The sequence below is a fragment of the Nematolebias whitei genome, chromosome 5, assembly GCF_014905685.2.
Source record: "Nematolebias whitei isolate Nwh7 chromosome 5, NemWhi1, whole genome shotgun sequence".
NCBI lineage: Eukaryota > Metazoa > Chordata > Actinopteri > Cyprinodontiformes > Rivulidae > Nematolebias > Nematolebias whitei.
The window spans coordinates 3,358,166-3,382,947 of NC_056502.1; the positions used below are offsets into that span (position 1 = coordinate 3,358,166).

The window sequence follows — 24,782 nt, forward strand, 5'->3', positions numbered from 1 at the left end:
ATTTGACCAAGATAAATTATTTTATAAATGAAATGGTTTGCCCAAACAGATATCACCATCAAGAAGTTTTTCTAATGATGTGCAGTCCTAAAGTGAAAGTAGCATTCCTTGAAGGAATGCATATCACCCACCGCCTGCACCGCCACATTTCAAGAGTTCAAGCTGATTCTCGGCTACAACCACTTCAAACTTTAACTTCAACCTGTTCGGCGAGGAGAAGACGTTTTGTGCAGGCTCAGTTCAATCAGTCGCGGCGTCCATCTTGAACATGGCTGACTCCAAAAGTTAATTGGTTGTAGAGGTGCAGCATTGATTAAGAGTTTTATTAAAAATAATCTCATGGTTCATGAGGTTATTTGCTAAAATACAATTACATGATTGCAGGCCATTTTAGGCAATGGGTTGCAAAAGTCCAGGGATTTGTGCACTGATGATGAACATTTCTGTATTTTTGGTTAAATAAAAACTTTAAGAAACTGGTGATTACATGGTTTTAGAGCTGCATTCCTCCTAATGGAAGCACAGCAGTACCGTCCTCTTGATAAAGTCACAGAGAACCAACACATGAGGTGGAGTTGAGTTCTCTCTCAAGTGAAAGCCTTTGCAGACCAAAGCCACTAGATGTCAGCCTTCAACGATGTTAAAAGTAAAGTTGCTTCTCCAAAATCAATAATGTGAACGTCCCCGACTGCTCCCCCTCCTCCTTTTCCACTCCGTGTCCTCCCCGACTCTCTCCCTCCCGTTATAAAACATCCCGCCACACTGACAAACAGATGTGCAAACGTCTCCGTTCTCAGCGCGGCGTCAGCGAACCGCCCGGTTCTACCTTCAGACACCTGACCCTTCCTGGATGAGCCGGAGAAGATTCGTCTCCCCTCCGGACCGCCTCCCTCACTCACTGCTTCTCCTCAAGTTCGGTAGCTGATACCGGCTCCGTTAGTGAGAAGAAGACTGAACGAGAAGATCAGGGACAGCTGACATGAGGGCAGACGCTCCACGGAGAAGCATGAAGAGCACGTGTCTGTGGGCCGCCGCTGCGCTGCTGTCACTCATCTCTCTAGTGAGTTAAATGTCATTTTGATGTGACCTTTCGTTGTATTTGCATTTTATACCTCAAGATACCCGTGAATGATTTCTACAGTCTTTTAGCAGCAAAAACACAGAGGCATGTGAACACAGACCAACAATCGGTCATGTTGAGAGAACGGTGGGAAACATTTTACGTTGTGTAGTTTTCTAACATTTCATCTATATTTTGGTCATTTTTAAAACCATGTAATTTCTGCTCATCTCTATGACTTTAAAAAGTATGTTTAAATCCAGGATTTCCAAATCCCTAATGTGCATTTTGATCAATCCAACCCGCTGCCCGCGGCACCGTCCATCCAGTGCTTCCTATTTATCCCTCCTATTTACAGATGTGCTTCAGCAAAAGTACATCTGACAGCACGGAGGAGAACAGCCTGAGCCCATTATGACAAATACACCAGAATGCTTGCAAGCTCAATGCCTTGACAGTTTGTGACAAGCCAATTCCTTTAATCCCTGAAGAGACAGTAACCCCTCACCCGCTGATAAATCTGTCAACAAAGCAATCAAAGCAGGGCAGGAGCCACTCCCCTCTCTGATGGAAGCAAAAAATCCCTAAACTTAATCCGCACAAACTTGACTGGCCTTGAAAAGCTCCTGTGGCGTTATCTGTGTTTAATTTGCATAGTGATGGAAAGAAGTCAATTACTATTAATTATTCTCTACAACTTAATACCCATTATCGAATTGAATTCACCGTCTTGAAAACCATAAACTCAATTTCACAGCTGACTAAGCGCACTAATCATTTCACCCCGCTTACTTCTCTTTTTTGTACTTTATGGAGCCCGTTTGGCTTTAAAGGAAAACAATTCTTGGATTCCAAGAACAACATCCACTACCATGTGTTCTCCCTTTTGTCACGACGCACTAAAGACAAAACGATCGTTAGGAGGGTTATACGTGCCGTTCTAAAGCATCGTGGAAGTTGATCTCAGCATTCTCCGACAGTGTTTCCTCCTAGACCGGGTAGCCAAATTGCTTCGCTATGCTTTAATGGGATGATCATAATTGTTTCGTACTTGGTGCATCCTAAGCTTTTGCCTGCAGCTCCTTCAACAGATTGACAGACCCATGGGAACCTCACAAACTTATTTTGGCCGCCTTTGAACCAAGTCGTGTGTGAAATAATATGATTATGCATTTTTCCTCTGGGTAAGTTGGAAAACTGGTGGCTAGGTTTTTTTCTTCTCCCCCCACATCTTTCTTCTTCTCCTCCCCCCAAATATCCTGCAGTCTGTCCTGGAAGAGTATTTATCCTCCTCGGAAGCCACGGTGGTAATCATGCCCTGGCCTCTTAAAGCACGGCGGCAGCGATGTGACTCAGTTTCATCCACAGTTGCCTGTGATGTCTTGACACACTTTGTGATTTGTCATCATCTCTGACCCCCCCTCAGGTAACACTTTGATATCACTTGGAGAATATAGACCTAAACGCTCGGTGGGTGTCAAATGCCCTCGTCTGATCTTTCAGCTTGATGACGGGAGAACTGGCCAGGCAAGTTAAATTCTATGCAAATGAGTTGGATGATCGTATCTCAAGATCCCAGTGTGGGAAAAATGAGCATACTTGAGGCTTGGAACATAAAGTAAGATATTATTTAATAAATCCTGACAAGAGGGAGTCCTAAGATGTGATTAGAAACAACATAAAGTCATGATTAAATAAGTTTTGGCTGCGAGTTGGACAAAAGGCTTTCCAAGAGTAGACAGACCGTTAATTTTCTGAATGTTTCAGCCAAACTCGGCACAGCATCCAATCAGGAATCAACAGTACCCCTTCACCCACCCCCCGTTCCTCCATCAGCCCAGTCGCTCTCCATTCTGTTAAACCTTACCTGTCGCAGCCACAAATCTTCCCCCACACAGCAGCCACAACATTCAGGAAAATGAAAAGTGACACACACTTTCATTCTTCCACACAGGGTTTTGTGTAGGAGCCAACCGCAGTGTCATCTGGCTCCTCCAGCGCTTCTATTAAAGGTGGAATTTGTTGGCTGTTCGGGGGTCCGGCCCATAGAATATCCTCCGAGCTCCCGAGGGAAGCCGGGGGGTTGTTTATCTTCCTGTTTCAAAGAGAGGACGCCTGCGCCTTATCACAGCCCCGCCAAGAGCAGATAGCATTTAGGTTTGTCCAACAAGCCTGCCTGCACGCTGCATCAGGCAATCTAAGAGTCGTTTCCTAAAGGACTCCAGCATGGCGACGCCGTTATCTTGTTGAGGAATTCTGCCTCATAAGCTGAATTCATGGAAATCATGTTAAGAGGCAGGTAAATGGGGTTTTGAGGAGGGGTGCCTGGCCAACTGCAGGTGGAGAAGTTGTCAAATATAAAGAATGAAAGTCTCTTAAAGTGACTGGGAGAGGCCTTTGAATATTTTTAAATTACAAGCCGACACATCACAAACTCTGCACTTGCACACTAGTTCATTTAAAAATATATCTTAATGGTTTTTAACAAATGCCAAGTAAACCTATAGCTATTAAGTTGTTGAAGGAGCTGGAAATAATTTAGCACGAAGTGAAGGCCCTAAAATATTCTGGAAATTTAAAATGATTAAGTGTACCGGTGGCACACGTAGAGCTGCTGCCTCTCAGCGAGCAGGTCCCCGGTTCAAATCCCGGCCCAGGGGCCTTTCTGGGTGGAGTTTGCATGTTCTCTCCGTGCATGCGTGGGTTTTCTCCAGGTACTCCCGTTTCCTCCCACAGACCAAAAACATGCATGTTAGGCTGATTGGTAACTCTAAATTGTCCCTAGGTGAGAGTGAGAGAGAAAGGTTGTTTGTCTCGTTTGTCTCTATGTGTCTCTGTGATGGACTGAAGACATGTCCAGGTGTCCCTGTGCTGGACTGGAGACATGTCCAGAGTGTCCTCCTCCTCTCGCACAGTGACTGCTGGATATGGGCACCAGTGACCCCCCCGCGACCCGAAAATGAAGAAGCAGGTAAAGATGATGGATTAAGTGTACCTGTAAAGCATTCACTATTTTTAATAATTTTTAATAAAATACACCACTTCATTTTAAAACTGCAAATATTTAAGTTAAAGTTTTTAGGTTAAACAATAGAGCTGTTTATCATCACTGTTGGGGCTTTTATGCGTGGAGTTTGCATGTTCTGCCCGTGCATGTGTGGCTTTTCTCCGGGTTCCTCCCGCAGATCAAAACTACATTCGTTTTAAAATTGTTACTATAGATTCAAAACGTTTTTCTGTCCCCGAAGAAAATTAATGAATGAAAACAGAACTTTGGGATCGTTCTTGTTTTTTACACCATTTGTCTTAAAAAGTCAACTGAAACCGAGTCGAGCCAAACGATTAAAATAGATCTTTAAGATGTTCCAGCTGAATATTCTCTGCATCTTTCTTAACACACGAGGAAAATGAAGTAATTTAACACATTTAGTGAGCATCCCTAGCAGAGGGTATAAATAAACTGTTTTTATGAGTGTATGCTCTTCGTAATGAAGAGATGTGTTAGTAGTGTGAAAGTGTGGCTCGGATGTGTTTTTGAATCGTTTGGGGACGACGGTGGAGCTCTGTGGGACAAACTGAATGAGATAAATGTGGTGACACGTGTCACCGCCGTATTAGTTCTGGTGTTTTATTGGGATCGTTGGGCTGAAGTTAATGGAATTCAACTGTAGCTAAATAAAAAAAAACTATCAAAAAGCATCAAAGTTCTTTCAGTTAAGTTTCTCTGGATAGTTTACGTGAACACAATGTATATTTTTCAGTTCTTTGTCTGTCCCAGTGCTTGGACTTCTTTTTACTGTTCAAACTTTTAGGGGGATTTTGGCATCTTGCTTTGAATATTGAAAGATTATGGACTGTATTAGACGTCAGACATCCTGGTCCAGTTATTTTGATACCATGTTCGCCTGGGTAGTAGTATGTAATATGTAGTAGTACAAGTATACACCAGCCAGCTCTCTTTTCAACTTTTGATCATGACTTTGGATCACGAACACCAGCGGACTTCTTGATTAAAGGTTCAGGAGATACCAATGACGGTTTAGTAGATTTAATTTATTTCATTAAAGTTGTGTAGTTTGTGTAACTTTTGATGGTTTGAAACTCTTCAATTTGCTGCAGATTTTTAAAAACTGCTTTATCAGCACAGATTGTTCTCTGTAATCTTTACCTTTGTCTGACGAACTCTTTTGGAACAAAAAATAAATAAATTCACTAAGAATTTATGCATTTTGTTGAAATTATTGAAATTATGAGTCTTGATTTAAAAAAAAAACACATAGTAACGGGGGATCATGTGTTTAAAACTAACGGTGCAGTCCGTAGCCTAAGTTTGGAGACTCCTTCAATATATTATACAACAAAATTTAGAGAACACAAAATCTGCTTCTAAAAAAGTGAAGTCTGGTCCTCTGGACTTTCACAGAAAAAAAAAAAAGTAGAAACGTTTCGTCTTTCATCCAAAAGACTTCTGAGGTGCTGTATTCAGCTCAAAATATAATAAATAAACATAATAAATAAATATATAAATAACACCTTCTCATAGTGGATCAACCAGTTTGTTGCCGACAGCCAGACCAGTGGTCATTCCATATGTTGAGGGAGTATCAGAGAAACGGAGACGTTTATTTTCTAAACATAACGTCCCAGTGGCTTTTAAACCCAAAAATACATTAAAGACTGGTTCATCCCAAAGATCCAGTCCCCCGGCACAAACAGAGTAATGTTGTGTATGCTGTTCAGTGTCAGGAGGGTGATCAGTCTTACATCGGGGAAACTAAACAGCCACTGGCCAAAAGGATGGACCAGCACAGAAGATCAACATCATCAGGCCAGGACTCTGAGGTCTACACTCATCTCCAGGTCAGAGGTCACTCTTTCAGGGATGAAGATGTTCACATCCTGGACAGAGAGGAACGATGGTTTGAAGGAGGAGTAAAGGAGGCCATCTTTGTGAAAAGAAACCGTCCATCATTAAACAGGGGTGGAGCCTCCAGGTTCAACTGTCCCCCTCTTACAATGCTGTGATTGCTAGTATCACTCAGCCCTCTGTGAACAGTAAACAGCCATCAGGTGCTAATGATCCATTGTTAGGCTGATGGTCCTTCTTGAGCATGTGATCAGCTGGTTCTGGTTGTCAGCAGCAAACTGGTTGATCCACTCTGAGAAGGTGCTATTTAAGAGACTGAGCTGAAAACAGCTCCTCAGACTGAGGAAGTCCTCAGGATGAGAGACGAAACGTTTCTACATTTTTTTGTTGTTTTGCTTTGTTTTGTTTTTTTAAATGTCCAGAGGACCAGATTGAACTTTTTTAGATTTTTCTACCTGGATTATTGAGCATGCATCAGGATACAAAATCTGCTTCTTAAGATTATTAAACTTCAGATAATTTCTGGACACTAGATTTTATTTACTTAATGTAAAATTTAAACTTAAAGGTTGGTCAGTCTGCTCATAATGTACAGATACTTAACTTGGAACAAATAAAAGTCCAGAAAAGTTTAACGCAGTGCAACTAAAGTGAATACTGAAGGCAACTTTGTGCAGCGCTAATTCCCCTTCAACGATGGGGAATTATATTGTTTATCCTTGTCTGATATTCATTAAAGAACAATACTGACAAACCAGTATGTGTTAAGCCCAGAGTTATCAAAGTGTGACTGTTGACCTTTACGCAGACTGGTCTGGTTTTCTCTGGGCAGTATCTCTTTCAGGCACCAACCCCTTTGCGCCTCGGTCGAGTGTTCTTTCAGCCAAGCAGAAGTAAATCTTGGCCCTCCGAGTGTTGGTGCAGTCAGACGGGGTGTTCCAGATGTAAACGTTGCTTTAGTCAGGACTCCCTCTGATCTGCTTAATCTCCCCGGGCTGGATTACAGGTTGGGCTCTAATCCGTGAAGTGGGGGTCTCTGTCTCTGCGCGCTCTAATCCAGAGACTGTCAGGTGCTTTAGATGAAAGCTAATTGCATGTCACAGTTTAGAGACCAAACATAGCGCTGGCGACAACAGAACAGGGTTGAGATTTAGGACCGGGGACGACTGGGCACACGCTCTGTGAAATTTGATCATATTAGAAAGAACTGTGATGAAATCCTTCATGAAAAATTCCAGAGACGACGTTTATCTCAAAGTTACTCAGATCATGAAGCAGCAGAATATTCTGGCATTTAAAAAAGTGAATGTAGTGAGATTCCTGTTTCACAGAAAGAAAGAAACCTTCCAGGATTTGTTTGGTTTCCAAAACATTTCCCGCATGTGAACTGTAAAATGCCGTCCTCCCAAACACAACTCACACTCGAGGTGATTAGTCTGACAGGCGTTTAAACCAGCTCAGAGCTGCTCCTTAACATCCCCCTGATCTGGTTTCAGGACTCCACAGAGACTGAAGCCCAGCTACAAAGACGCATCAGTAATTACTGCGCTACCAAAACGATATTTCATTTGGTGATTAGAGACCACAGCCTTTCAACAACTTCGACTAGAGACAGTCAGGAGAAACGGTGAGTGTCACAGTTTGAACTGCCAGACAAAAAGGCATTTGGAGACATTTTATTCATTTTTGATTACTGGAGGAAGTCCAAGAAAAATTCACCACGACACGGATTTAGTTTCATCTTAAAATCTAAGTTGCACTGACATGCTTTCTGTATGTTTGGCAGGAAATGGCAGGTAAATTCCTGTTATCTAATAAAAATCCAACAAATTGAACCATCAAAAATTGGCGATTTTTGCAATTTATGCCCAGAAATATTTACATTTATATGCAAATTTATATAGAAATATTTATAATAAATGTATATACAAATATGTGTATACTTGATAATAAAGACAAAACACCTCTGTAAGATAATATCAGACGAAAAAAGGTATTTGTTAATATTTATCTGTTTCAATGGGACTTCTTTTCATGATGTCACCACAAACGTCTTGCTCAGAGGATTTTCAGCTTTCTTTCTGAAAATGTTTGTCCAATCTTTCTCTGGATGTGATTTTTTTTATTTTGCCCTGCGTGTCGTTTAAAGAGTGTTCAGGTCCAGAGATCACAGAGCCAGAGATCACGGTTTGCTCTCATCAGGACATTCGTCATAGAGGCCTCTTCAAAACAACTGGAGGCCATCTTCTCAAACCACTGCTCTCTGAAGCCAAGTGCATGAAATGACTCCATGCTTCAGAAGAGGATCACAACTCCTGCACCAGGCTGTGCTGCGAGAGCGCGGCGCCCGGTCTGACCTACACCGTGGCAAGGTCATTTGGAGAACTTTCTAAGCGAGAGGAGACCTTATATTCAGCGCATCGATCGTCGGGTGAAAAGTACAAAATGTAAACGTGTCCGTCCAGATAAATGTACTGTCACGTAGCTCGGCGGCGGTTTGGACATATCTGTCATGGGTCTCGGTGTGTGGGGGGGAGGACACGGGAAATCTTGGCTCCTTCATCTGTGTGAATGTTAGAGGAGAGACAGAATGAATCATCCATCATCCATTCAGGGCACATTCGGCAGGTAATAGTCTGCTGTTGGATCGCGTCTTCAGACAAGACGCTCGTCATTCATCTCTGCGCACGGCAAAAATGCCTCTTTAATCTTGATTAAGACATTTCACACATTGTGAGACACAATTATAGCATTTAATGACTGGTTACAGGCTTGAGGAGACACGAGTGCCATTTTGAAGTGTTTTCTTGCTTTTATTTGCTGATTGTTACATTAAAAGAGGTGGAACTTCACGATGTACAAATATTTAATGTGGACAGGTCAACTTAAGGTAACTGAACAAAAACTGCAGAATATTCAGAAATGTAAAACTTTAGCTGAAGGTTTGGAATAGATCCTGACTAGACAGAAAAACACACGAACAACAAGTAATATTGGTGTATAAATAATGTATTTTTGTTGTTATGCTTTCTAAGGTGATATTCAGCAATAACTTTGGATGAAATGTACATAATTTGAAATTTATTTAAATCTAAGGGAGAATGGCGCTCTTAGTTAACACTGTGTAGTCTGGTTTTATATAAATGGTTTTCTTGTTGCAGTATGATATGAACCAATGTTTATTTCTAAAAAATGTTTTTTTTTTTTTATTATTATTATTCTAAATGTACCCTGTGTCCAACAATTTGTACAAAAAAAGTTGTGTTTTACTGCCTGGCTATGATAAACTGTGTAGTTTGTAGTAGTTTCCAAAACAAAAAAAGTTTGATTAAAATCTTTGCGTAAACAATTTAAATAATGAATTACCTCAAATCTTCCCCGATTTTGCCACTAAACCCACAAAAACATCAATTACTCCTAAATCTTCCTGTGATTTTTGTGCACTAATCATGCTTGATTTGTCTGAAGAGGTTAAATCTATTTACACAAAACTTGTTTACAAGTCAGTGATCTTCCCAGCCATTTTCTAACACATCCAACAATTTTTACATTTGTTTTTAGAAACTGTTCAGTTATTGTTAAAATGCATCAGCTGCTAAAGCATAAATTAGTTTATGGTTAAGAAATCAAAATGCAAATATTCTAATTAAAGCTACTACCGTTATAAAGTGAAGCAAGAAGAAGGAAGGATTAAGGGACCCGTTTTTTTAAAGGAAATTTATTTTGACTTTTTTTTCTATTACTTTTGACAGAAATCACAACAATATTAATTAAATTTGCAACTGGGTACTAGACTTTTTAACAAACAGACCACAGTTAGTGAGGATCCACAACTTCTCCTCCTCCACCATAACCCTCAGCACTGGCTCTCCTCAGGGATGTGTGTTGAGCCCCCTTCTGTTTACTCTGCTCACATATGATTGTGCAGCTACCCATCCAGGCTGTCACATTGTAAAGTTTGCAGATGATACAGCGGTGGTGGGATGCATCACAAACAATGATGAGTCCAGCTACAGGCAGGAGGTGGAACACCTGGAGAGCTGGTGCAGGAAGAACAACCTTCACATCAATGTGAAGACAAAGAAGATGGTCGTGAACTTCAGATGGAACAAACACACCTACCCACCTTGAACATAAGAGGATCTGCGGTGGAAGTGGTCTCCAGCTACAAGTACTTGGGTGTACACCTGAACAACAACCTCAGCTGGAGCAACAACACCACCAGCCTGATCAAGAAAGCTCATCAGAGACTCTACTTCCTCAGACGGCTGAGACGAGCTGGTCTGGGAAGCTCAGTCCTCACCTCCTTCTACAGGTGTGCAGTGGAGAGCATCCTGTGCTCCAGCATCAACGTGTGGCATGGAGGCTGCACAGCTGCAGAAAGAAAAGCTTTGCAGAGAGTGGTGAAGGCTGCACAGAAGATGTTGGAGTCAGTCTCCCCACCATCACAGACATCTACACCTCCAGATGCAGGAAGAGGGCCACCTGCATCATGAAGGACCTCACTCACCCAGCACACACACTTTTTGCCCAACTCCCCTCAGGAAGGAGGTTGAGGAGCATTAAGTGGAGAACCACTAGACTGAGGAACAGCTTCTACCCTGAAGCTGTTAGACTCATGAATCTCTAACCAGAATAATCACTGTGAAAAACCATATCATGTTGCTGCTGATCTGTTTCATGTTGCTGCTGATCGGTTTCATGTCGATGCGTTCATTCGTGCACTCATGTTTGTGCTGCTGTTTGGCGTATTGTTTTTATGCTACGAGTGATTAGCATATTCTTAGTTCATATCTTAGATCTTATTATTGTTTTTCTTTTACATTTGATTGTTGGATGTCACTGGGACCCTGTGTACATAATTTCATTCCACCACATGTACCACATGAGATGCAAATGACAATAAAGAAGCTCCGACTCTGAGAGTTGTCATTAAATAAGACAGATGGTGTTTTATTTTATTTTTTTTGTATTATGTATATGAATGTTTCTGTTCAGTGCCCTGAGATGACTTCTGCTGTGACTTGGTGCTTTATAAATAAACTGAATCAACTGGACCACAACTGCCTAGCTTAATTAATATGTCTAACTTTTTATATATATTTAAAGATGAAGGATTTAAGATATGATAATGAAGGGAAACAAACTGCCTACTTTCAAACTAAAGTGGCTATATATATATGTATATATATATATATATATATATATATATATATATATATATATATATAATTTTATTTTTTATTCTAGTGTAGAGTCCATTTTTGTTTCTTGTTTGGATAAAAATTGATAAAAGGTGAAAGAAGGGTGACTCTCCATTTCTGAAGGGATAAAGTTTCTACATGTTAATTAGTTTTCATAATACAGTACTTTAAAAAAAGTTAATCAGTTTTACATACAGAACTATCAAAAAGAAAATGTTGGGATTTTTGCTGTCTAACAATATTTTGATTACTTCCTAAATCAAATTAACAGTCATGTCGTTTGTATTTCCAGGCTACCAGTGCGGACTCAATGCATCCAGAAGGTTCGGACTTCAGACAAAGCTCAAAATCCAAAATGAAGACCTACTGGACTGAAAGCAGCAAAGCTGTCTCCATTAGCCGCCTGCTGTCCCAAAGCCTCTACCCCAAGGAGAACTTCACGTCTGTGGATCTGAGCTACGATGAGGCAGACTCGTACTCCAAACAGGAGCAGTGGAACTGGCTTTACAACACCTCAGCCCCTCACGATCCTCGAACCAGGACGAAAAGGAGGCCCATCGTCAAGACTGGGAAGTTCAAGAAGATGTTTGGTTGGGGTGATTTCCATTCCAACATTAAAACGGTGAAGCTGAACCTTCTCATCACCGGTAAAATTGTGGATCATGGCAACGGCACTTTCAGTGTCTACTTCCGGCACAACTCAACGGGTCAGGGCAATGTTTCCGTGGGGCTCGTTCCTCCCACAAAGGCTGTGGAGTTTCAAGTCCAACAACAGCACCAGCACTTCCACCACCATCACCAGCAGCAGCAGACGGCTCTGGAGACCAAGGAAACCAAGCTGTTCAACTGCAGAGTGGAGTACGAAAAGGTGGAGAAGGGCACCAGGAACTCGCTGTGCGCCCACGACCCCTCGCAGAGCTGCCCCCAGGAGCAGACCCAGAGCCACGTGTCCTGGCTGTGCTCCAAGCCCTTCAAAGTCATCTGCATCTTCATCACCTTCTACAGCACCGACTACAAGCTGGTGCAGAAGGTTTGTCCTGACTACAACTACCACAGTGACACCCCCTACCTCCCAACTGGGTGATCATGTGACCGTACAGGAAGTAAGACAGGCTGTCGAGCCCCGAGCGCTGTCAGAATAATCAAATGAAAGCGGAGTCCAACTTGAAATGTCGACAGGCATTTTTACAACTAACATATCCTCGTCACAAGACCAGTCCGATGAGCAGACCCAGCTCGAGGTCATTACGAGAGCTTTTTGGGAAGCATTTATAGGCTTGCAATACCCTTATTATATGCATAGCTGCTTACATCAAAAGGAAACTCTCAATCCAACTGTGAAAATATGCTGATTGTATTTATGTAAATATTGTGGATTTCACACAAGGAAAAGAAAACGGTTTTATTAATGTTTTCTCCAGTTAATTTACTCGTTTATGTTGATTGTGTGGTTCCGTCTCAATCACGCTTTGTGTCTTCTTCATTCAGTCTCTGGTAATCTTCACGTAAATGTCAATGCAAATAAGAAGAGCCTGTCAGTACACATTAGGGACATAATGGAAAAAGAAAACATACTTTGAGTGGTTTTGTTTTCTGCAGTGTGGTTTGTTAACGTGAATATACACCTCTGATATTGTATTTGGACTCTCATCCATGTTCATGCATGAACCGAACGTGGTAAACAGCTAAATATTGCCCATTTATATTGTCATGTTATTGCAGCTGTCAAAAGTAATCTTCATCAAATTGCAACTTTGACAGCAAACCAAAAAAAAAAAGTGCTTTTATTTTAATTTTGTGCTGCGTGTTGGAAGATTTGAAGCCGCACTGAATGACACTGCTGGAGAGCTCCCAACAGATCAGACTGGTCGAGTAAATGTTGAAATAAATAATAAAAGTTGCAGAAGACATGCAAGATGAAGGAGATGCAGAAGATCATTTTCTGTATAGCGCTTTAAAATAAGCAAACATAACTGTGCTCTAAATCTCCTTTCCCAGTGATGCTTTTCATTTTTGGATATTTAAATGTTGCTTTTCTTCCTGTGAATTACAGCAAGCTCTGTGTAATAAAATTCAGCTCCTGCTACATGACAAGTTGGTGGTGAAACGTGTATTAACCAGTGATCTGAAAAAGAAAAAAGTCTAAAGTAAATATATTTATTCAATGCCAAGTAATGGCAAAACATGTTTTGGGATAGTTCAGTTAAGGGTTTGCATCACCATCTGGTAATATATTGGTAAGAATCATTGGGCAATATAATAACACACATAATTAGGCCATGTCATGTAATTACTAAAGTAATAACACAGTTAGTACTTGACTTTAATACGTACGTATATTGGAGCCTAAAGAAATTTAAACTATGACCTCAAGTATGTTAGTAGCAAATATTGATGATCATCTTACTGTTGCAAAAATGTTGCACCGGTCGTAACGGTACACATAAATCACAGTTTGATCCATACTTTAAAGTCACGGTTCGGTTTGTTTCCAGCATGGTTTCATTACGGAAAACAAACAGTACGCCAAGGTCTCCCGTCTCTGAGGGATTTGAACACTGAATTTTGTTTTTGAGATGATTTTTCTGAACTGGGATTGAAAAAGAAATGCAAATAAATCTTAACGGTTGTGTCGCAAAACATTCAAGTGTGTAGGAGTTACACTGTGTATAAGCAAAGATGTAGGGTGCGTTTGTTTTTTTGGCTTGTCCCAGAGAGTCGGTGATAGATCCTGGTGAGGGAGGGAGCAATCTGCTCAATGACCAGGCACAATGGTGGAGGCAGGGGGTGACCAATGGTGGCACTGGCCACCACAGATTAATCTTCAGTCACCCCAATCATTTGAGAAAATTAAACTTTAAAGCAATATAAAAACTAGAAAGAATAGTTTCCCCAATAATGAATGAATAATGAATAAATGGAAGTCTGCACATTGATAACTTGTCCAAATTATCCAGCTCACATTTTTTTATTTATATATATATATATATATATATATATATATTTATAGGCAGCAGCCATCTTGAATTTAACATGGCAATCCAGTTTTCAAACGCAAGCTTTCTTATGCCTAGATGTAGCCACACACCAAAATGGAAGTTGGTACCCGACATTTTTCATGTTAACATGTTCACAACATGTACAGACACACAGACGGTATTTACCCCTTTTCGCATCGCACAGGAACAACAAACTTGCATACAGCAGAAGTTTTGACTCTATGTGTAGATTGCATATTTAAAGCTGGTATAATTTGCAGGTTGAAATGTTGATGAGAGGGAACTTTGTATCGTGGTTCTGTTACTTTCAGTATGTTTGAAAACTGGGCTTCTATGGTGGCGTGTTCACCGCTATCAGAACTCTTGTGTCTGTTATGAATTTGCCTCAGTCTTATTGTTAATGAAGGCTTTGCTCTTTGGATTATTTCTTTGTGCCAGTTGTGTTTACGTTTGGGTGGTTCTAAATCAAGTGAGTAATTAAGTAGCTAGGTAGTATCGCTGTTGAAGCACGCCAACATAAAGCTTTCATTCAATCCAGCTTTCCTTCTCCCCATCACTGTAGCGGACTAAGAAAGCGTAATGTTCCCAAACATTTGATGTTGTTGATACTCGAGGTCATCAAGCTCTGAGACGTCCGTTTTTTCTGCTTTTTTTTTTTTTTGTATGCTATCTTTTAAAAGTTGTGTGGCAAATGAAGAGCCCAGCACAAATTTCTGCACGTGTAAACATTTCTAACACTACATTTGTTCAATGCATGTGCACGCCAAACCAGAAAGACCGTACAAAAAATGTTTTGCTGACTATTTTTGGTATAGGCTTACACACAGAGATTTGCAACCCCATCCCCAGTTAGGCTTTGACTATTAAAACAAGTTCATAAATACACGTATCGTTAAACTAAGCACCAGCATAATTTTATTGTTAACAGGCTGCCATTTTTAATGCAATACAGAATACAGGTTACCATGTTAGTTCTAAAATACTGATACGTATTACAAAATAGTCTTACCCTGACATTTATAAATGTCCCCCATACTCGGCTTTTGTGAAAAACTTGGTTTTTACTTTAGTAAGTACATGACATTAGCTAATTAATACATCTTTATTTTACTGTTATTATTGAGCTTAATTGTAAAGTGTGACCAATTCTTGCTCAAAAGCACATTTCAGAACAGATGGCGAAAAAAAATACATGTTATAGACTGGGTGGTTTCCATTGGTTTTCTTTTAATAAGGCAGAAACAGAACAAAACTGTTAAAATGTAAGAAGTGGTGAAATCTGCTTCGCTGCTCTAAATGAGACAGGAGATACATTAAAACAGTAGGCGCTAATCACATATACCACCTATCAAACGTTTGCGCCTCCGCTTATCCAAAAAAAGGCAGATTTCGCATCAGACTAACACGTTTGCTAATGATATTGGAAGTTGCAATTGGCTATTAAAGCTTCATTACATAGATTGGGAGCTGGTGGCTCCACGTGAGGCATTTAGAGCAAATGAACACAGCGAAAGTAGGAGCTCTGCAGTGTCAACACCACAGAATAGAGAATGAATTAAAGTGCCGATAGGAAAGCTGTATTAAAAAGAGAAAGAAAAAATGAACAAATGTGCACCTAGGGGCACAATCACCGCTGTCTATTTAAATTCAGTGCTCTTTCACGGTGTTCTCTGTCGTATGCACAGGGTTGTTAATAGCAGCCTGGACGACATCCAATATGCCAACACAAGCTGAATTTTCTGACAAGGTGGGCTAAAAAACTCGTCTGCCTGTGGAATGAGTGAGCATAAAGAGGAATTTATGATGTGGAGGAACAAGGCTGGCAGAAATCACTGGAAACACCTGACTCATAAATTGAGAGCGTGTTTCTGTCAGCGAGAAGAAGGAATGACTAATGTTTCAGATCGCTGTTCGGGCCAGTTCTTTCATCTCAATAAAAGTGACTTTGATATCTCACCACCCCTCCCCAAAAAGTGCCGGGGACAGTTTGTTAAGCACCAAAGAATTAAAGCACCACTTTGTTTAGACAATTCAACCTGATTATGCACATAATCTCACGAGCGTAAACAGTGTGGAAGAAAAACGTCGGGCGTGAGAGCTGCTAAAAGAAGTCTATGATAACATATTCTGTGTACGCTTCAAGGCCTTTACAAAAAAAAAAAACACATTTATGACAATTTAAACATTGTGGGGCTTAAAAACGCACCCATTGCTTTAAACTTAATGGCTCAAATGTGTGTCCATTCTCACTGCTCTGTGGAACATTTATACATTTTATCAGCCTATTTATTATCATGTACAGCCAGGGTTTTTGTTTTCTTCATAGATTTGGTTCACACCGTCAGCTTTCGCCTCGTTTGTTTTAATGTAGCAACAAGCTGATGCGTTTCTGTTCAGGTGTTTAGTTACAATAAAAGCCTACAGTTTGCTAAACAGAAAATGCTCATGGGCTGGGGCTAATAAACTTGCCTGCATGTGTCAGTGTAGAATATGCTACAACATAGCACTAAAAACAGAAATTAGCTACCTTCATTTATTAGAGGCCAAAACGATTAATCCTTTCTGAAATGTGATGTACAGAGTTGTAGCAACTAGAGAAGTTATATTTACAAGTTATACTTAGACGAGAGGTGACTATCTGTGAGCAGCAGTATGGTTTCATGCTGAGAACGAGCACCACAGATGCCATCTTTGTTTTGAGGATGATGATGGAGAAGTACAGAGAGGGTCAGAAAGAACTCCATTGTGTCTTTGTGGATTTAGAAAAAGCATCTGACAGAGTGCTGAGGGAGGAGGTGTGGTGTTGCATTAGGAAATCTGGAGTAGCAGAGAAGTACGTTAGACTGGTACAGGACATGCATGAGGACAGCAGGACAGTGGTGAGATGTGCTGTAGGAGCGACAGATAGCTTCAAGGTGGAGGTGGGAGTGCATCAAGGATCAGCTCTGAGCCCCTTCGTTTGCTCTGGTGATGGACCGACTAACAGATGAGGTCAGGCAGGAATCCCCGTGGACTATGATGTTTGCAGATGACATTGTGATCTGTGGTGAGAACAGGGAACAGGTGGAAGAGAGCTCAGAGAGGTGGAGGTTTGCACTTGAAAGAAGAGGAATGAAAGTCAGTCGTAGTAAGACAGAGTCCATGTGTGTGAATGAGAGGGAGGAGGTGGAACAGTGAGGCTACAAGGAGCAGAGGTCACAAAGGTGCAGGACTTCAAGGACTTGGGGTTCACTGTCCAGGAAAATGGAGAGTGTGGTAAAGAGGTGAAGAAGAGAGTCCAGGCAGGATGGAGTGATGGAGAAAAGTTTCAGGAGTGATTTGTGACAAGTGGAAAAGTTTGCGAAACAGTTTTAACGAGGTTAAGTCAGGTCCAAAAGACTTCTCAAGTCTTTTCGATAAAAGAAACGTTTCAACAAAGAAGAATCTGTCCAGAGGACCTGACTTAACCTTGATAGATTTTTCTACCTGGATTATTGAGAATGTATCTGGACATTTGCAAGACAGTGGCGAGAGTGGCTATGTTGTATGGTCTGGAGACCGTGGCATGGACACAAAGACAGGAGACAGAACTGGAAGTGGCAGAAATTAAGATGTTGAGGTTCTCCTTGGGAGTAACGGGGATGGATAAGATCAGGAATGAGATCATCAGAGGTACAGCACAGGTTGAACTGGGAGATAAAGTTAGGGAGGACACACTGAGGTGGTTTGGACATGTCCAGAGGAGGGACAGTGGTTTGGACATGTCCAGAGGAGGGACAGGTATATTGGTAGAAGGATGTTAGAAATCCAGCTACCAGGAAAAAGACGGATGTCCTGATGCTGCTCAATAATCCAGGTAGATAAATCTAACAAGGTTGAGTCAGGTCCCCAGCACGGATTCTTCTTTGTTGAAAAGTTTCATCTTTTATCCAAAAGACTTCTTCAGTCTGAGGAGCTGCGACAAACTCAGTCTTATAAACATCACCTTCTCATAATGGATCAACCAGTTTGATGGTGACAACCAAAACTAGTTGTCCACATGCAAAAAAGGACCATCAGCCTAACTGATTGTTGGTGTCCCAACAACCTAACTTATACTGTGTATAAAAACAGGGGTAGTTTATTTTATTTATTTTTTACTAGTCCAAAACGACGCAGATCAACAGATCCTGGTGAGCAGAGGGAGAAATTTTATCCACCAGGTGCAACGGAGAAGCCAGGGAGTGGCCAACGACAACCTTGGTCACCATGGATTAATCTTCTTCCACCACCTCAATCATTTGAGGAAACTATACTTTTAAGAAATATAAAAACTAGAAGCCATCATTTCCTCAAATGATATGAGTGGCCAATCTATGTAAATAGGTGGTGGTGGCCATCTTGGATTTTGACCTGGCAACCCAGTTCTCGAAAGGAATCATTCTTATGCCTAGATGTAGCCACAACACAAAGGCAGTTGGTACCTCATTATTTTTCACGATACTGTGCACACAACATGCAAAGATGGAGGGTATGCTCAATTCCCCGTTTTGCTCTGTGACCGTTATTTATTGATAACAAGGGACGGCAAATTGTCTCATTACCAAAAAAAAAAAAAAAAGTAGAGAATCCTGGATTGTTCTTTTTTTGTTTTGTTTTGTTGTTTACCATTGTTGGATTAATTTATCTTCTTCTACATTTAAATAATGTTACCTTTGAAACGCCATTTCACCAGGCAACGGACAGGAACTCACTTGCTTCTTTAATTAATGAACGATTTGTTTTTTGAATAAAAGCGGCTGCATCGCAGCGCGGCAGAGTGTTTGGACACCTCGGTTATCTTCGAACCCAGATCCCTCGGTTCAGTTGTCCTGGGCCGGAGCCATCCATGCCTGCCATCTAACCCCTAGCTTGCCCACAATCCCTGATTAATGTGGTCTGGGAGGGAGCTGTCAGAAATGGCAGCGAGAATCATGGGATTTCTCCTTCAGAGTCCCAATGACACCCAGCAGCTGCAGGAGTAAACAGATGACTAACCACTGGCCTTTTGGCAGCCTTCGGAGATTCACGCGGAGGGAGGGCTGCGAACATTGCTTTGACATTTAGGTGGATTAGAAAGTTCTTGGGTTCTGCTCTCATGATGTCAGAGGTGGTCGGTGCGGTAATTACTTGCGTCTTGCTTTGCTTCTGACCTCCAACAAAAAAAGAAAACATAGAATTACATTTGCTTTTACACTTACGAACGTTTGTCTGGAGGAGTCGTTTGAGGATCTTCACGCGCCTCATTTATAAACAAATCACAGTTTCTGTTCTCGCCGCCAACGGAGAAATAATAAGTGACTTTTTAAAAGAAAACAACAAATTGTCATTTCAGATCATGTCCTGCTGCAGACTTCATTTCCAAACTGGTGCTGAAAGCCGTCCTGGGGGCAGAGGTTTGTGTGAGCTATTGACATATTAAGGGCTCTATCTGCTGCGCTTTTTGCAGGTTTTTTTGTAATCACAAATAAATTACTCTCCTCAAAACACTATTACTCTTGTGAAAATGAAAACTCACTCATTGTGACTGTCTCGTATCAGGTAAAACTGGAGAGAATTAATTAACCTTTGTCATTTTAATTGCTTTAGTGACAGCTGTCCTTTGGAGCTGGAGCTATCCTAATGCACATACTGTGGGCTTGTCAATTACTTTCCCAGTGAATAGATTAAAAACGCCACAGAGGATAGAGTCGTTTCATTAGTCAGACTTAATGCCTCCCAGACATAACCAGGTGCGAGCACTTCACCCCTAAATATGCAGGAAAATGAACAATACTATTAAGCCCATATGAATTGAATGAATTGTGGCAACACGAAATTAAGTTTACGCTCTATTTAATCCCGTCCCACTGCTTATATTTCGTTTGGGGTGCAGGGTTTTCCACTGGAAGGGTGTGGAAATTTACAATATTTTGAACAGAACGTCTCGTGGACTGAAATGGAGGGCACCTGTGTTCCAAAGCTAATTGCTCTTATGGATGTTGGAGCTGTCAATTCTTCCAGCGCTGGATAATAGCCGACATCAGCCACTATCTAATTCTCCCATTTTGCTGTTAGCACATCTATGATTTAATGCCACTCGGCCCATCATGAATCAGACAGAAATTACGCTGCTTTCAAAACGTCTTTCAGACGATTTTCTGCTCCCAACACCAAATGTCTCCAAGTTTCTACCCTTCACCACAATACATGAAGCAATTTTCACATCTTACCAAGCTGCTAAAGCCCCTTTCTACATGTACTGCGAGGATTTTCACACTCGAGCACGAGGAGAGTCAGAAAGGCTCTCGAAACGACGGCAAATGTAAAATAAGCCTTACATTTTCAGTTTGCCGACGTTACAGAATCAACGCTGCAACAAAATGTGAGAACTTCAACAGGTTGAAATAAAAATGCTGTGTGGTCATAAGATCTAATCAGAACTGACACGCTGATTGGATCATAACTTGTAGGATAACTTCTAAAACAAAGGAAGTTAATGATTTAGAGGTAAAACTTAAAACAACCTTTCTTTACAACCATCTTAGCTGTATAAGCTTTGTTTAAAGTCAAGTTAGATGGGTGACCCAGTGGACTATTAAAACCTCGTTTCGATCTTTAACCTTCAACATCAACAGAGCTGACTCGGCAAAACAAAATGTAAAAAAGGTCCAACAGTACTCGATCCATGTCACACAATATCTTTCATGGTGGAGTTCTGAACTAAAGCAGAGGTGTAGTCATTTACACAGTCAAACCTTGTGAATAACATTACGAGTAGCTTCATTCAATGAGGAAATGTCATGCTCCGAGTACATAATGTGAATCACTCTCAGCTACTACCACGTCAAACTGTAGAATAAGATCTGGAAAAGTGTCTGTTTTAACCATTTTGTGTTGGCTAATGTCAATTAGCTCAAGTGGACAACATGAATTGGGTTGGCTCCAAAGTTAATCATGTGTAAAGGGACATCCAATGACTACTTTGAGATTTTCATTAAAACTCATCCAGTGGTTTGTCAGATATTTTGCTAACAAACAAACTGGGTCGACTCAAACACTTAATGCCAAAATATTAAGCAAATATGTAGCATTAGGAGAACAAGCTGTGCATGATTTTCAGCTACTACCACGCCTGATTTTATCTAAAAATCTGTAAAATAAATAAATAAATAATAATAACTACAGAATTTGACCTTTTTTGCATTTTAGGTTAGTTGGCTGTGGCAGCCATCTTGGCTTTGGCCAGTCCTTCTTATGGTGGGGCACGCCCAGAGCAATGCCGGGGGGGTGCATGTAACCCGGGGAACATTTTGCAGCAAGGAGTAGTATTTTTTTGCACCGTTCTCTTTGTGTCGGGGTGCGTTCGTCAACTCAGTCTCACTAATAATACTGTTATGAACAAATATGTCTGCCTTGTCGTTTGGGGAGCCGTGTTTGAACCGTGTCGCTGTGACACCTCCTCCGATGGTGACGTTCTGGATGCTCGTCACCCACAGCACGCATGCGACAGAGAATAAAGCGAGAGCGTTACCTGCCCCTCTTCCTCTTTTACGTTCATTTTTTTTTTTAGTTTGTCAAAGCACAATTTTTGTGTTTTTTTAAATACAGAAGTAATGTTTAATAAATGTTGGACTCTCTTCTTTACTAACAAGTCCTCCGCTCTGGATGCTTGTCACCCACAGCGCGCAGCAACAAAGAGTATAAACTCAAAGCGAGAGCGACACCCGCCCCCTCTTTCCTCTTTCACATTGACATTTTTTAGTTTTATCGATTGTCAAAGCACAAGTTTGATGTTTCTTTTTTTTATTTGTTATAAAAACAGATGTTTAACAAATGTTAGGACTCCGTTCTTTGCTAACAACATATATTTTGTCATTAAACAACTTGTCAGGTTCTTGTTTACAGTTTAAATAAGGATATACATTTTTAATTTCAGGCAAATTTATGCACTTTAAGCCTTTTCTGTTACAGACTATAAAACAATGTTAATAATCTTTGTTGTAAATTGATCTATATTTCTTTCTTTATTTAATTAATGTTAATAAGGGTACAATGTTATGCAAAGGTGTATTTATAACAATTTTATAGACAAATTATACTATTTACAGTCGCGGCGGAGAGTTGGGGGGGCGTAACTGAAAATAACTGAGAAGCACTGGCTGACTCAAAAAGTTAATCAGTTGTAAAATAAACCTCCAATGATTACTTTCTGCAAATTTTAAGAAAATTCATCCAGTGATTCGTGAGATATTTTACTGACAGACGGACACACACACACGCGCAGACACAAGCAAAGACATCAATGTCCACTTTCACCTTTTGGCAGCGAGCAATATTAAATAAATATCAATTTATTCCAATTACAATTTATACAATGCTCAAATGTCTCTGAGTTTGTTTTTTCTTAAATACCCACCGCCTTTTAGAAAACTTGAAACAAGTTAGTTTATCATCATGTCTGTAAATATAATATTCTAGTGACCACATTTATTACAGCATCTTTGTCGTGCATCCTGCTCTCAGTTCAGTTTTATCCACGTTGTCAGGTGACAAAACGAGTGAATTTATGTAAAAAATGCTAATTGAGACTAAATGTTAACCTACACAATGCATTTCCTGTTTGTTGTTCTACTACAATAAAATCCTAATGTCAGTCATAACTTTGCCTGTCAAACTAACAATCATGTCATTTAAAGACTGTTGGGTCAGGACTTCACCGAGATCTTCAGTGATCCAAATAAATTTAAAATTCTTCTTAAGCCCTTAATTTTTGCCACATCTGACACATAAACAGTGGTCAGAACTTTAAAAAGGATTATATAAAGTTTAGCTGTTTGTGTTGCTGCCATGCTTCATCAAGTCACTGATTCATTGCAATTTAAGTGATTTTAACAGTGCTGTGCAAAAGTTTTAAACGTGTATTTTCTATTTTGTTTGCTTTCAAGAAGACTTTTAGTACTCTTGAAGCAGTCTTGAAGTACTTTCTCAGGCTTTTTAAACTGAGTTAAGTGAACAAGTAAAAACAAAAAGTAGCAGACTTTAAAATAACTTATCAGAGGAAACAGTGTCTGAAAGTCCATCCATCATCTTTAACCAGCTTCTTCCAGTTTGAGTCACGGGGGTCGCTGGTGTCCATGTCCAGCAGTCACTGTGCGAGGGACGGGGGACACCCTGGACAGGTCTCCAGTCCATCACAGGGACACAGAGACAAATGAGACAATCACTCTCTCTCTCACCTAGAGACAATTTAGAGTTAGCATCAGTCTCGCATGTTTTTGATCAGTGGGAGGAAACTGGAGAAAGTGTCTGAAAGTCATGTCTTAAAAATATTGAAACAATATGACACAAACCAGGTTATGCCAGGTTTTAATCTAATAATGTTTTGATCGCACGGTTGATGCTAAAAAAAACTTGTTAAACTGTGCAATCTTTGGTATTTTTTTTATAAATTCAGCTAAAGAAATGGGAACAGATTATTTTTAGGCACGTTTACAGTCGCAAAGGGTCAAAATATCTCATTTAAAATTGCTTTTTGTTAAGTTGTCTGTTTTGAGTTGAAACAACACCCCAAGTTTAAGAGAATGTTTGTGCCTTAATGAGTTACAGGCCAAAGTCGAGTAGATAAAACCAAAAATATTTCTATAGTCAGGTACAAGAACTTGACTGAAAATCCCCCACACTTTAAGACGTTGAAAAGCCCAGAAGAACTCTTGACTACTGGACTTATTTAATGAATTAACATAGTCGGGCTCCTTGGATGCAAAATATAAAGAAATGAGGAATGACTTCAGACGTGTTGAGTTCTGTTTGTTTGCTGCATTCGCTCAAAGGGGTAGAACAGGCAGACACTTGTCCGGCTGTTTCCTTATTGGTGTTGTGAGCCAACAACAATTATACAAATTAAATAAATTAGTCCATCTATAGCAATTTCTAAATGTATCCCTTGTTTGTTTCACTGAATTATAGATCATCATCATCAAAAGTATGTCAAGAAAATCATTTTAAAGCCAAAACAGCCTTTGATTGATTGAGTTTCAGTCAAGTTTCAGAGCTCACCACAGCACAGAATCTGCACCGGTGAAAGTTAATGATATTCTCATGGCCTCTGACAATGGGCAGGTGTCTCCACTGGTCCTGTTAGACCTCAGTGCTGCATTTGATACAGATGATCACAATATTTTACTACAGAGACTTGAATATGATGTTGAAATTACAGGAATGGCTCTAAATTGGTTTAAATCATATTTATCAGATATATTCCAATTTGTTAATGTAAATAACGAATCTTCATCATACATCAAAGTTAGTCATGGAGTTCCTCAGGGCTCAGTGCTTGGGCCAATACTCTTTACTTTATACATGCTTCCATTAGGTAAAGTTATTAAACAACATGGGATAAATTTTCATTGTTATGCTGATGATACACAGTTAAATGTGTCCATGAAACCAAAATAATCCAATCAGCTACTTAGACTACAAGCATGTCTTAAAAGCATTAAAACGTCCCCCCACCCCACCCCACCACCCACAAACAGGAAGAGTTGGGGAAAAAAAAGCAAACATTAAAAACCTGGATGACCCTTAATTTTCTCCTTTCGAACACAGACAAGACTGAGGTTTTGGTTTTTGGACCTGAGCACCTTAGGAATGAATGTTTCAGTCTTTCTCCCTCC

The 24,782-nt window shown here is 40.4% G+C and overlaps 1 protein-coding gene across 1 annotated transcript; it reads left to right on the plus strand.

Annotated features, from left to right (window-relative positions):
• Window positions 1-858: 858 nt before the first annotated feature.
• Window positions 859-12,340, plus strand: LOC119409797 (neurexophilin-1). The gene is made up of 2 exons (XM_037676701.1): window positions 859-1,060; window positions 11,424-12,340. Exons 1-2 carry the CDS (start codon window positions 980-982, stop codon window positions 12,213-12,215), a joined length of 873 nt encoding a protein of 290 aa, XP_037532629.1. The 5' UTR covers window positions 859-979; the 3' UTR covers window positions 12,216-12,340.
• The last annotated feature ends 12,442 nt before the right edge of the window (window positions 12,341-24,782 follow it).